This window comes from Eptatretus burgeri, unplaced genomic scaffold, assembly GCF_056783735.1.
Source record: "Eptatretus burgeri isolate ZD-2024b unplaced genomic scaffold, Ebu_testis_v1 Ebu_testis_scaffold_117, whole genome shotgun sequence".
Classification (NCBI taxonomy): domain Eukaryota; kingdom Metazoa; phylum Chordata; class Myxini; order Myxiniformes; family Myxinidae; genus Eptatretus; species Eptatretus burgeri.
In genome coordinates, this window is record NW_028222067.1 from 38,364 (window position 1) to 52,762 (window position 14,399).

Here is a 14,399-nt window from a genome sequence, read left to right on the forward strand (position 1 = left end):
GTACAGTATTGTACTCGGGGAAGGTACACAACACGATGGGAGTTACTTTCTTTGTAGTTTGGTAAATCAGGTCCTTATGGAGGATTTGAAATGGTGGGTTGGTGTGTGTGTGAGGGGTGTGTGAGTGAGGGGTTGCTCCTTTAACGAGTTGGACCGTTCAGAGCATAATAGGCCGGGGGCCAGTGGGACCCACTTTGCACCCCCCCCCCATGCGACAATTTTTCCCTGATACCACAGTGTTCATATATATCCCAAGTGTCAGAAAAAAGATGTTCCCAGAAAAATAACTCATTTGCACTCTGCTTTATTAAGCCGTTTCCATGTTTACATGTAATTAAGCTCTCCAAACATTATTCCACATCTCTGACAACAAAGGAAACATGTTCACTTTACCCCTTCACCCTCCAATCATATGTGTAGATTCCTCATTTACAAATTTCCATGCACCAGAAGTTGAGATATTTACGAAAATGAGAATTTCCATCATAGCGGATCCTAATTAGCATATCAATGCATTGAAAATTTTTTCCACTACTTTTACTCAAACAGAAAATAGTTATGTTTCCCTTAAACACCAACAGACATCATAAGTCACAGTTATGTATTATATCAGGCCCAGGTAATTAATTCTATTGATTAATCTGATTTCGCATGATTTTCGAACGATTCATTGTGTTTTGTATTTTATGCTAATTAGCCCACTTTAAAAAATTCAAAAATTTTAATATATTTTTGCCAACCTGGCTTGTATCTGGAAACACTTAAATAATGGTTTTTTGACAAAAAAGTGACTCGTGTGGAAATTACAAGGAAAGAAAATGGAAATTCTTGCATTTTGGTGGGAATTATTGTCTTGAAGTCAAATTTCATTAATATCCTCATGAGCTAATTAGCATAACCAAAATATATTTTAATATGTGTAATAAGCTTTTATTTGACACCAATTTTGTGATTTTATGTTTACATTTGACAGAGATATTGACATTTTGCCGATCTTTGTGAGATTCGTCTATTTTTGATTGGTTGCCATGGAAACAGCTTAATAAAGCAGAGTGCAAATGAGTTATTTTTCTGGGAACATCCTTTTTCTGATACTTGGGATATATATGAACACTGTGGTATGAGTGAATAATTGTCACGGGGGGGTGGGGGTAGGGGTGGGGGTGCAAGGTGGGTCCCACTGGCCCGCGGCCTATCATGGGTTGTTCCGTCGAACACCGATCGAAGTTTGAGTTTAAGTTCAATTCACCAAGTGATTGGTGACAGTAAACACCACGTGATAGAAAAGGGAACATCATGTGAATGCACAGATTTACATCCATGGAGCCGACTTTACTTTTTATCACATCACAAGTAAATTAATCATCTTGAAACGTCGATAATGTAACATTGTTTATATCATTTAATTTTTTTTAATTTCCCCAAAACAAGGCTGAAAACTCCTCCAGGTGTTTGGGTTGTTCAGGTGAAATCGCAAGGATGTGATGAGGAATAAGAGAGTTTATCTTTGTTTGGAAACTTGATCAAAATGTTGGTTTACACAGAGAAACAGTGTATTTCGATCTCTGATTCCGACACTGATTCCACCATCATAAGCAACTCTGAAGGTTCTCGATGTGTTGAAACTGATCAGTGGGATTTGGAATAAACTATTGAGAGATAAAATTAGTGATGGAAACGATTTGGGGGAATTGTGGAGCCGAATCGTTTCGATCCTGATGTGAGTGAATGAGACGAAGATGGAGACGATGGAGGTGTTGGTGAGGATGGAAACACCGGCCGGTCACATGTTCACTCCACATTGATGGTTTTGTTTTTCAGTTGAGGATTTAGAAGGGATTTTGTATTCATTGTTAAATCAGTTTATTGTGTTACTACAGCGGAAACACGGCATGGACACGGCACAGGAACGGACACAGCATGGCACGGCAAGGACACTGCACAGGCACGGACGCTGCATGGACTCCGTTGACAAAATGGCTGACGACTGCTTTGTCCCTCCTTCACAGGCTGACCAGGTGTCCTGTAAACAACAGGATCATCCCATTTTAAACTTTCTTGCAACAACATTTGTGTCTGAGGTCGTGCCGAGTCATATCCAACTGTCGTATCCGTGTCCGTGCTGTGTCGATGTCCCACCCCATTGGAGGGGGTGGGGCGGGGGGAGTGGTGCTCGGGGAGATGTGGGATGTGGTGGGTATTGTGGGGGTGATAGTTGGTGGGCGATTGTAAGGGGATGGTGGAGAGAAGGGGGGTGTTTGGGTTGTTGGTAGGTAGAGTGGGGGCGATGGTTGATGGAGGGTTGTGGGGGACATTGTAGGGGAGTGATCATCTGTGTACATGTGTTGGTCGCTGGGTGGAGATGGTGTTCGGGTTTTGAGCAACGGCTGTTTCTTCCGCCTTATCGTGGAGATGGCGTCCTCTCTCATTTGTGGTGGATAACCAGAACGTTTCTCCATCTCTGTTGATTCATAACAGTTTTCTTTCACATTTTCTGAGCACAAAAGTGAACATTTTTAGGTCCGATCCACACTTGGGTATTTCGGACAAACCTCGTCCAATTTCTGGCAAACTTTGGTGTTTCCACCATTGGTGGAGCATGAAACGATCTCAGTTTATATTACATACTGTGCAAGCACCAAGGACTCATCGACTCGGCATTTTTGTGAAAAATATAAAATTATTTGCCGTTTGAGTGAAATTGTACCACGATGTAACCCGTATTCAATGTGAAACGGATCTCACGGTGTAATTCCGTGTGTGACGTCACGGCTCAGTTTGAAGATGGAGATTTCGACTTTTATTGCAAAAGTACCTGCTTTATAAATCACAAATCGGAAAAAGACACATCACATCTATTTTGTGGATTATCAAAGCATAGATAATTGAGGCAAGGCGTTCTGAGCGTTGAAAAGCAATGTGAACGAGGGAAAGGGGGCGTGGCTACAGTCCATTGTGACGTCACAATGCGAATTCCAACAATAGGGAACTCTAATACAGAGCGGTGTCGTTAAATCTTCAGCTCGTGGATAGCCGTGCACCAGCCATGTTGTTTCCCATCGCGCTGTTCGTGCTCACCATCCTCGGAAATGAAGCGTCCCGTCCATCACAACAGGTAAGGGGGGATTGTGAGAAATAACAACATATTGTACTCGGGGAAGGTACACAACACCATGGGAGTCCCTTTCTTTGTAGTTTTGTAAATGAGGCGTGCACGGAGGATTTAAAATGGGGGGTTGGTGTGTGAGTGAGGGGTGTGTGTGAGGGTGTACATGTGTGTGTGTTCAAAAGCGTAGCATATTCTCTCTGCTGACTCTCCTACTCCCACCCCCCCCCCCCCCGGTGGCTATCTTCATATGTGTCTGGCCAACGGTTATGTACGTGCGTAATTTATGCTCCACAGCACGTGTGCTTTCCCTTCCCCTCATCTCACCCTGCCTTCCCTTCCCCTCACCCTCCTCTCCCTCCCTCCTTGTTCCCCCTCCACCCACCGCTCTCCCCCTATTTTTAGTCCTCCTCATTGTATTCCCATCAGCGAAGGGACAGGTGGTATTTTCCAATGGAATATTAAATAATGGTCCCAGAATGATTTACCTCCGTGCCCTTGGAATCTCCTCTCTCATCATCACACAGTTCAACAGTTTGTTAAACAGCTGAACCTCATTCACCAAGGCAGGTTTATACTTCCACTGCCATCACATCAGGTCCCACTGATTTGCCATTTTTTAATTCCTCTTAAGTCGGCTATCTTACCAAACGGTACTTTAAAAAAAAGAAATCAAAGATTTCAGGAGCAACCTTTGAAAAAGGAATCAGCCATTGAGTGTTTGTAACACAGTTGAAATCCCTGATGTAATCTTCCTTGTCTGCCCTTAAAATTGTTGTTGCGACTCCTTTTGCAACGTTTAAATCGTCGTTGCGACTATTGTTACGGTTCTAGGAACCGTGCGCATACAACATGCAGGTGTCCCAAGTCAGTTATGCCGTGATGATGTGTTGAGGAACAAGAGAGTTTATCTTTGGTAAGAAACTGCAGGTTAACTTTCCCCCCACCAAGCAAACTTGGAATTTGTCCCTTCAGAGCAAGTGTTCCTTCCTGTTCGTGTCGATGGAGGAATAGTCACGGCATTACTTCCCAAATTCCCAAATTATTTCCCAAATCCTTGTGCAAACATCGTACAAACGATAAACTCTCGAACATTCCATAAGCCATTGTTTGTATTCTAAAAAAATTCAAGATCATGTTGTTGTTTTCTCATGAACTTTTGGGACTTGTAAAATAATTGTAAAAACATTCAGTTTAATTTAAAATGAAATAAACATTCCTCCTACCCCCACCCTTGTCTATCTCCATAGGTTATCGAGAATAATGCTGCTGAGGATGGAGGGATGTCTGTGGTTCGTGACGTCACGTTTGTCGCAATTTCCTTCCTTTTGTTTTATGTTTTAATCACATTTGATCCATCACGTTGGTTCAACAAGAAGGGGAGCCCCAAAAGAAAGCTCTGCATTCACTGGTAAAGAACACAAGTGACTTATTCATCAATATTTATCAAGTCTTCATCCACGAGGGAACAAGATCACTCTGATATTTGAAGATGCTATGTTGTGTACGATGTTATGTTGGATTATAAGGACTTGAATGTTTTTTGCTCAATATGGAACATGTTGTTTTATTACTGGAGATGACAAGGTGTCCAAAATCCATTGGTGACATTGTTTTTCATCCAATATTTTGGGGCCATCTTGGATTTCAAAATGGCCACCATGTTCCACCAAATTTCTTCATAACTCGGGCTGTGAATATCATATGAAGTCTGTTTTGGTGGCAATACCCACATTTATCATGCCAAGAAGTTAAAACACACAATTTTAATTTTCTTGATGTTATGGATGGTGACTATCTTGGATTTCAAAATGGCTGTGATGAACAAACCCACTTTTGCTCTTTTAATCAAAGTTAAACTTGGTGTAAAAACCTCATTGGTCATTTACAGGTGGGGTATAACTTCGGTTAGCCTTCACTTTGGTAAACCGTTTGTAATTATAGTTGTGTATTCAGTAACCTGTGTGTCAAAAAACCTGGGAAAGTTTCAGAAAGTCTGCCTTGGAATTCATGAAAAATCTGCACTTCTGCAGTCCAGCAATGTCGATACACTGCCCCTCATCAACGTGGACTTGAAGAACACTGAAGAACTCGGTCTGTGGCAATAAATACAACACTCACTGGACGCTGGATGATTGGTTCCCTGTTTTCAATTGATTTGGCTTTACAACATGGACGCTGAATGTACTTTTCCCAGTTTTTGTGCAGCGGGACGTGTGGTGGTTCAAAATGTCACGAGACTGTCAATCCCCAGAAGACAGCACGTCCACAAGCCTAACTTTCCAGGCATCATATCTACTGCTGTTCACAATTTCTTGGATTGTTTTCTCCCATGTTACCAGGAATTGGCCCTTCCAGAGTTTTTCATGTACTTTTGAGTTTTCCTCACCTTTGGTTGGTTGACAAAATACACATTTTGATTGACAAACACTGTACTGCTCAAACGAGTCTGCTTTTTAGATTCTGAAGCACTGGGTTGTCCTCTTTGTCAGTAAAGTTGTGTCTTATGAAGGAACAGCATGTTTGCTCCTTCTTCTTTCATCTCCATCCAGGTGACTCGGTTTTTTTATGTCAATCTGTGTCAAGAAGCTTTCTTAGCTTGAAGCTGGTTTGCTGTAATTCCAGCAGCCTTTGTCCAACTCACACAAATTCTGGATTGTCATAATCTGCCTCTTTCTGGACACACTTTAGAAAAGTTTCAAATGCTGATTCCTTGAACGTTCTGCATTGAGTATGAACAAGCTTTTCACAACTACCTCTCTGGCAATGCAAGCAGAGTTTAAAATATGTTGTTGATTTGGTGAACGGGAGCTCTTTGGGAGATCCCATCATCTCTTTGGGAGATGCCATCATCTCATGAAACATGAGAAGTTGATGATTATTCAAGTGAAAGAACAATGAGATTTTTGTTTTTGTAATAACAATCTGGCTGAAATAATGAAGGATAACCAGACATGGATAGATTCCGCATGATGATTTCCTTTCTATTCAGATTGATTTTATTATTAAATGTGTATACAGTGCATTTCCCAATTCACCAAATGGTCGTTCCTTATTGTCCTCCATATTTTGTTAAATTTTAACAAACAGTTTCCTCAAAGCTCTTTATATTTACTGAGTGACAGTTTTTCTTGCAGCTCTTTCTATGATAATTTGATCCACAGTGAATATTCTAAAAAGTCCATTTTCTGTGATCTTCGTCTATGATGTACAAGTGAAGTAATTTAATTTTTTTATATCCAGTACCTGATGATATTGTTACAGTTGTAGTAACCATACGCATACAACATACAGGTGTCCCAATCAGTTATGCCGTTAAGTATATGTGTCGACAGAATCCCTCCTTGTGTGTAGTGGGATCGAAGGGGTGCGTTGCGATGTTTTTCAGTTGGGGTAATAAATCTTTGTATCCCATCCTCTATTGCGATCCATGGTACCCGAGTGCTTGAAGCCTTCGGTTCGCTGGTAACAACGTACCACGATCCACCTGTTGTCCCTGGAGTCTCGTTTTTCCGAGACAGAATCTTCACTGTCGCAGTTCATAGTCGGCTTCGCCAAACGCTCCCACTCTTTCTTGACGAGTCCACACGCGTGGAGTGGGCGGGCCTCGCCGGTGCCTGGCTGAGGCCCTGCCCAGAAATGGCGGACCCATGGGAGCCCCGTCCAATCAGGGCGGACAGTGACGTCAGTTTTGACCAAGAACCCACTGAAGGAGGTCTATAAACCAGAACATCATCCTCAGTCTTGAGTTCTTTGGGGGTCGTTCGTTCTGTGCTTGGAGGCTGGAGTTGGTTGGAAAACGAAGGGGTTCCCGTTGCTTGGCTCCGCTCACGTGTCGCCCCGACGGCCCGACTCTTGGTCCCGGCCCACTCGAGCTCCTCCATGGACCCGAACTCCAGACGGGCGGCTGTGGACCTGACTGCACGACTGTTGGCAGGTGCTGCACCATGGAGCATTCCTTTCCCCGAGATTCAGGTACTCGAAAGAACTGCGACTTCAGCCCACCTCCCGCCTTGGCTGCAAAAGGCCTTTGCCCTCAACTGGTGTTATTTTGTCTGAGTGTGTGTCTGAGTGTGTGTCTGAGTGTGTGGCACCAGTCGAATAAGTTGAAACTGTATTAGTGTTTTCGATCATTGTAAATCTTGCCTGTATATTTCCCGCGTAAGTCTGTTCTGTGTCTGCTTTGTAAGTTGCTGTAAATTGTTGCACTACATCTTCTTTCTTTCCCCTGCATTACACCCCAATAAACCTTTTTCTGTGCCACATAAATTTCCTCGTTTATTATAAATAATTTATTGCAGAAATGTTCCCAGTTCGTTTTCGTCTTTTCCTTCATTGGGCCAGCATGGTTCGGGTCTGAGTTTTAGTCGGGTCTTTGTTCCCATTAAGCTGTTCATCCGAGCCGGCACGGCTTTGGCAGTTCCGCTTGACTGCACCCAAACCGGAGTTGGTAGTCGGTCGTTGGAACTCTACCGCAGTCGGTCGAGTGACCCGGTTCGAGCAAGATGTGCCGAGGGCGTGATTACCCTGTAGACGACACCGCTTGGTTAATTAAGTAAATTGGTTCCAGAGAAAAAGAACCTACGCTACGCGGTGGAGGTAATGGCGTCCACGGTTGGTTAAGCGACCTGCCGCCTCACGGAGTTATCCATGAGCGACGGCCTCCAATTCCGGAGAGTCCGCTGGGAATTGACGTAACTCCCCACACCGAGCGGTCATTCTTGCCACCAATCCCCGGCCCGCAACAATATGAATGATGTCCCACGCATGTTGCACAAGTTTATTGTGAATATAAACTAAAACTCACCTCCTTCGTGTTGATTTCCAAGGAATAGTTTGTTGGTCAATGTCAAAGTTGTGGGACAAAGTACTTCTGAAATGGATATTTTATAATCCAAATGACGCCATTAAAAAATGCTGCCAATGGAATTCCAGCGAAGTCAGACATAATTTCCAAAAAAAGTCACAATTTCCTTCTTTCGCAAAACAAATGTTGAAGTTCATTACATCCTCCACCATTACATGAAATTCTTCAAATAATCAAGTGTGATTCATCATTCCACACCGTTCCTTTGGACATTGTTTAAGTTACATCTGTATGTTCCATATTCCGGATCCTCCAGAACTGTAACACTCGTGGAACATGTTTGTTTCTGTTTTACAAAACCATGTGTTCCATACTTTTCATGTGATGTAATACTTCATTTTACCTTGAACTGATAATGTTTGTTTGTTTTGTTGCAGTTTACGATGTCGATGTAAAGTGAAAAGAAAAAATGAATCAAAAGACGATCCACCATTGGGAATGGAGATTCGGGAAACCGAACACCTTGAAATTCAGAAAGGAGAGGGAAAGGAGGTTCTGAAAATTCCTGAAAAATGGAGTTCAGAGCAAAACAGAACATTGTCGACAAAGCAGAAAAGGAAGAGGAATATGAAAAAGAGAAACAAAAGGTTTTACGAGGAGAGGAAGAAAAGCTTCAGGAATATGAGGCTCAGTTGGTCGAAACCGAAAGAAATCTCTTACAAAGAGAGAAGTTTGTGCAGCAAATGGAACATGAGTTGATGGAAAAGGATGTGCAACGGAAATTGGAAAAAGAATTATGGATAAAGGAGGAAGAGGACCGGAAGAGAGGAGAGGAGGAACAGCAGAGGCAGAAAAATGAAGAAGAGCAGAGAAAAATGAATGAACAGGAGAGGAAAAATGAAGAAAAGCTCAGGATGAGAAAGAAAGAAGAATCCACACGAGCGAAAGAGCGATTCCAAGTCCGAATGTGGGAAAAACGCAAAAATAAAGAACTTGATCAGAAAATGCTGTTTGTAGAACACAGAATGTTCGAGATTGATAACTGGAAGAAACGAGTGCAGCAGCGGGAGCGATACCTGCAGATCAGTCAAGAACAGGAGATGGAGCGACAAGGTGTGTTTGAAGTATTCATGAATGGGAAAGATGAGGAGATAAAGAAACGGCAGCTTCGTATGCACCAACAAGGAGAGGAGTTTAAAGATGGAGAGTACCGGCTGCTTAAATTGGACGAAGAGACTCGTGTTAGAGAGAGAGAGCACCGGGAAGAACAAAAACAACGTGAAATTAGATGGAAACTGAAAGAGTTCATGTTAATGGTACGAGAACGAGAGATGAGGGATAGGAAAAATAACGTGGAGTTAAGGGAGAAGGAGGTCTTGGAAAGAGAGAACAAAGTACAAAATGCAGGAAAGCTTGATGAGAAAAACGAGGAAGAAGTGCTTGGAACGAATGATGGGCTGGAGCAGCAACAGCAGCAACAGGACAATGTTGATTTGCTGCCGACGACTGAACCGAAGCCTCAGAATGATGATGGGCTGGAGAAACGACAACTTTACAGTGTTGCCCTCCAACAACAACCAAAGCCTCACTGTGCAAGCAGGTTACATCATCAGAAACAGCACGATGTTCCTCGACTGCCGCCCAAACGGGAGACCCACCATTCTTCTCAGTCTGAGTTTCTCAAGGATGAACGAGCGGAAATTGAAAGGCGCAAAAACAACCTCGTGTTCCGTGGAGTGAAGGAGGGAAAAGGTGAACATGACAAGGAGGCTGTGGCAAAATTAATAAAAGCCATGAACCTGGAGATCGAACCTGAACGGACTTTCCGCATCGGACGCTATGTTGAGAACAGGTTCAGACCCATGAAAGTTGTTTTCAGATGCGAGTCTGATCGGAATCAGGTTCTTACGAACAATAAAAAGATACGGAATTTGAAGGATCCCTCTCTCTGGACAAGAAACATTTTCATCACTCCAGACTACACTCAGCTCCAAAGAGAAACACTCGAGATGCTGTTGAGTGATCTTGATAAAAAGAGAGAAAGTGATCCAAACGGGCGATACACCATTAAAGGAGACAAAGTCGTCCTCCTCAAGAAGCCCAAGGGTGAACCTCATTTCCGTAAATGATGACCATCCCTCCTCATCTCCGTAGATCATGACCATCCCTCCTCATCTCCGTAGATCATGACCATCCCTCCTCATCTCCCATCTCACATCATACAGTCTCCTCATGCTGCACACTTTAAAAGAAATACAGAGTATATTCTGTTGAAAACAATTTCCTTCAACGCACGGTCTCTTCCAAATACCTGAGATCACATCGGAGCCGAAACCAAAACCTTTTTTGAAAGTCCAGACAAGGAAAGGATTTCATTCCTGATGGATATTTTACATTTAATAAGAACAAGAACCTGAACTTTGAAAGTAAAGGCACCAAAGCTACAGAAAACCATGGTGGGGTCTTATTGTTGAGGAAATGGAATTCATCACCGACTTCCATTGTTCATTGGCTGCCTCCTGAACGGAAACCTCACCGTGATGACGGCCAGCAACCACACGAAGCCATGTGCCATGCAAGACCTTCAACAGGTGAGAACTTTTCATGACCTTTTTACAGGTTGGGTGAACTCACTGGGTGCAAACACAACCAACCACAAGATCAAAAACACAACCAACCACAAGATCAAAAACACAACCAACCCCAAGATTGATGAAGAAGAATATCCTGAATTGTGGAGATAATTGCAATAATACTTTTCGTGGGAAGGCAACTTATTGGCATGGTCATCCCCATGCAGAATATAAACCAACAACTTTCACTCCCTTCGATTGGATGAGATCACCTGATTCACCTTTTTTGGCCAGGAGCAAGACCCAGGGGCAAAAGGTCTTTCTCAACCCACACCACATACAATGTTTGTTTGCATATTCTGTGACACCAACCTCTCGGGAGCATTTCTACAGTGGGTGTCACTTCGAATTGTGGTACACGTTCTTTTTTCTTCAGGCCATTTTGTATAGTGGGGGTCAAATCAGGTTTTCACACCAATATTAGATCAAGGTTGAGAGGTGGGTTGATTGAAACGACTGCATTTTCCAAATTATTCGCTCAAATTTGACATGATATACATGGATGGAATGAGAATGGATGATACGACATATAGATTCGAGTTGCTATGGGTGGGGTAATATTCAGAATGTGTACATGGAATCCAAATAATGTGGAGAGAAGCATTCTCAGTAATTCTCTTATGAAAATTGACACCAAAGTATCAAAATATCTGTTGCACAAATACACAATAGACCAACGACCACTGTGTCATTGACGAGGAATTCTGTTGTGGCTGAATGTCCCCTCCGAGAAGCAAGCCACTTGATGAACTCACTCCACCTTAAACGGAACATTGCTTCCATGACAAGTTTGTGAGCCCTCACCCCGCGGTTGTATGATTTGCCTTGAAGAAGAGAAGTTGTCCTGCTGTTACCATCGACCTCAGATTCAATCAGAACATCTTCAGTGCCTGAGTTATCATACTTTTTGCCCAGAAGAGCGAGAAAGTTCAGGGCAATATGGAATCCTCCCATGTGGATGATGGAATTTGAGAACTCATCTGGCACTCTCCACTGGATCTCTTTTGCCTTGACGTCGATGGCGAGGTGAAATGTGAGCACGACAGTCTTCTGCCCTTGGCTTGCCATCATCTGTTGTGCGGTTTTCATCACTGTATAGATTGTGCTATACTCAGTGGGAGTGCCTTCAATCATTTTTTCTCTGTCCTTTTCGAAGAACATCCTGTGAATCTTCTTGACAGAGTACACATTTGTCATACTTTGTTCTCTTTCTCTGTTTTCGTGGTGGTAAAACTGGAAGCATGCAAGCACTGCTGGTATCGTCATCCATGTCTCCATCAAATCTACGAAATCATACGAGGTTTAATCCCTCACAGACTGCAGTCTGTAGCACAGAAGACAAATTAGTAACAGGTCAAGATACTTCAAGATGAACGTCCAGGTACGTTTGGAACTGTTCAACGAGCTGAAGCGAAAATAATTGTGATTATAACAATCAGCAAAAAGTCACGACTTCAAAATGGAACATGTGTAAACCACAGATGATTTAGGATAAGTTCTTTGCCAACGCGGTCGAGCTACGTATATTTAACAGGCAAACGGTCTCAAGATCACAAATCATACATTTTGTACATTCATGTTATGAATGTACATGTTATGTTATGAATGTACATGTTATGTTATGAATGTACATATTATGAATGTACATGTTATGTTATGAATGTACATATTATGTTATGAATGTACATATTATGAATGTACATGCAATGAAGGCACAAAAATTATGCATTCAACAGACATTCAGCAAACAGATAAAGACAAAACCACAAACACACTTTTTCGATTTGCCAGGTGAATTCTACGACATGTTTGTTACGTTATGGGATTCTACATATGAATTTCGACTAATACTTCACCAACTAATTTATATGGATGCACCAATCTCTTCTCTTTATATCCATGCATTGTATAATAATTGGAATGAACCAGTTCAAAAGATACAATCGACTAAAGCAACCCACCATGGATCACATTCTCCCATTGATGGAAAAAACTTTATTTGACCCCCACCATACAAATGGGCCTGTTGAAAAAATGCTACACCACAATTTGAAGTGACACCCACCATAAAACTGCTCAGGAGAGGTTGCCCGAACACAATATGCATTCAGACCTTGTATGTGGTGTGGGTTGAGCAAGACCTTATTTTAAGGCCGATATGGGAAATAGCTCCTTGACTATTTCATCGATTACCTGTTCCATCCATACATTTCCTTCTGTGGCCTTTTCTGAACAAGTTATCAAACTAATGAAGATATCAATGTATTTAATCTTTAATATTTCTGTTGTTTGTTTTTTATCCAAAGACTCCTCAGAAGAGGTGCTCCTTCCTGCTCACCTGAAACCATCCCACCGGTTGGAACGTAAGTTGCCAAGATTCTTGTCTTTCATTACAAATTATTCCAAACTTTGTCTGAACTACATGTTCTTCACGTGCATCATGTCCCATTTTGTCTGTGCCTCAGAAGTGTTGAGGACAAATATATATTTTGCTGAACTCAAATCCAGAGAAGCAGCAAACAAATCTTCCAGGTGGGAGCAGTCTGGCGTCAGTGCAAATGTATCTGTATCAAAATTATGGCGTACACCTGGATGATCATTAAAATTAATTGCTTGAAAAATCCAGTGGGAGTTTGTGATGAAGAAAATAAAGATGTGAAATTGAAGGTAAAAGAAAGAAGAGAATTTAACTGAGATGCAGAAAACAATTGACATGATATAATATTTGCAGGATTGTGTTGGAAGGTATGATAATGATGGAGATGATGATGACAATGGTGTTGAGGGATTTTGACATTCTTTTGTTTAATGTGTGTGTGGAGGAAGAAGTTTCAGTGACGGCGACTGGAGAAGATGTGATGTTTGGCAGTGGATCCATCATCACTCTGTCGTACAAGCTCCAGGAATGAAAGATGAAACATCAGACTCTTACATACGGCTGATCCAAGATTTAAAAACATAAACATCAGTCTCTAGAAGTACAGGTACTTAAACCATCCAGAGACTTTATTTTATCACATCGTGCGTGACCATCACTGTACGTCGTGTGTGACGTCATCACTGTATGCTGTTCATCACTCTTCACCATGCGTCACTTCATAACTGCACAAACACATTTACACTCCAACATTGTCTATCACTTTTTTTGTTCTCCGAGCATCCTTCAGCTGAGACCCAGTGTACGAGTTGTACTTCGATGAACCAGTGTACGAGTTGTACCTCGAAGACCCAGTGTACTCGTTGTACCTCGATGAACCAGTGTACGAGTTGTACCTCGAAGACCCAGTGTACTCGTTGTACCTCGATGAACCAGTGTACGAGTTGTACCTTGATGACTTTTTTATTGTGAATTTTGTCATTTTTTAATTCCTGTGAATAAAGTTAACCGAAATCTCTTCTCCTTTCAAATCATATAATGTTCAAGTCAAAGGAATGGTGTCGAAAATATTGTTATGAAAATGGCTCCGAGGGGATTACAAAACCTGTAAAAATTTCAAAAGTTTGTACATTTGTTTGTTGTTCTTTCATCCACGAACTGAAGCACCCAGAGACCCCGAATTTTAGGTGTACTCACGTGAGAATCTCGGCAAGGTTGTAAATGAACGTATTTTGACCTGAAAGGTCGTTTCGGCTCCTCACCTTCTTTGGGAATGGGGGGTGGGTGTTTGTCCGTCACCTAACCCGAGGTACTCCAGCCTGTATCTCATATTTGGTAGAGATTATGCCAGCCATTTATATGTCACCTGGAACAAAAATTGTCCAGGTGGGGTATAATCATTGTGTGGTGTCCGTTAATCAGGATATATGTAAACACTGGGAACTTCTCCAAAACTACACACATAAACTTGACCAC

General features: G+C 42.2%; 1 protein-coding gene across 6 annotated transcripts; it reads left to right on the top strand.

Annotated features, from left to right (window-relative positions):
* The first annotated feature begins 1,182 nt into the window (after positions 1-1,182).
* On the top strand, positions 1,183-14,148 carry LOC147007546 (uncharacterized). 6 transcript variants are annotated; one of them, XM_085866960.1, is made up of 8 exons: positions 1,183-2,018; positions 3,023-3,115; positions 4,357-4,517; positions 8,351-10,504; positions 12,853-12,909; positions 13,012-13,078; positions 13,373-13,530; positions 13,714-14,148. In XM_085866960.1, exon 4 carries the CDS (start codon positions 8,486-8,488, stop codon positions 10,040-10,042), a length of 1,557 nt encoding a protein of 518 aa, XP_085723086.1. In that variant the 5' UTR covers positions 1,183-2,018; positions 3,023-3,115; positions 4,357-4,517; positions 8,351-8,485; the 3' UTR covers positions 10,043-10,504; positions 12,853-12,909; positions 13,012-13,078; positions 13,373-13,530; positions 13,714-14,148. The 6 variants fall into 6 exon arrangements, with proteins under 6 accessions (XP_085723086.1, XP_085723087.1, XP_085723085.1 ...); XM_085866961.1 differs by lacking the exon at positions 3,023-3,115; XM_085866959.1 differs by lacking the exons at positions 1,183-2,018; positions 3,023-3,115 and having other exon boundaries at positions 3,311-4,517; positions 13,369-13,530.
* The last annotated feature ends 251 nt before the right edge of the window (positions 14,149-14,399 follow it).

Excerpts from the sequence above, each read along its gene's own strand:
- LOC147007546 (XM_085866960.1), top strand. The coding sequence starts at position 8,486 with ATGGAGTTCAGAGCAAAACAGAACATTGTCGACAAAGCAGAAAAGGAA.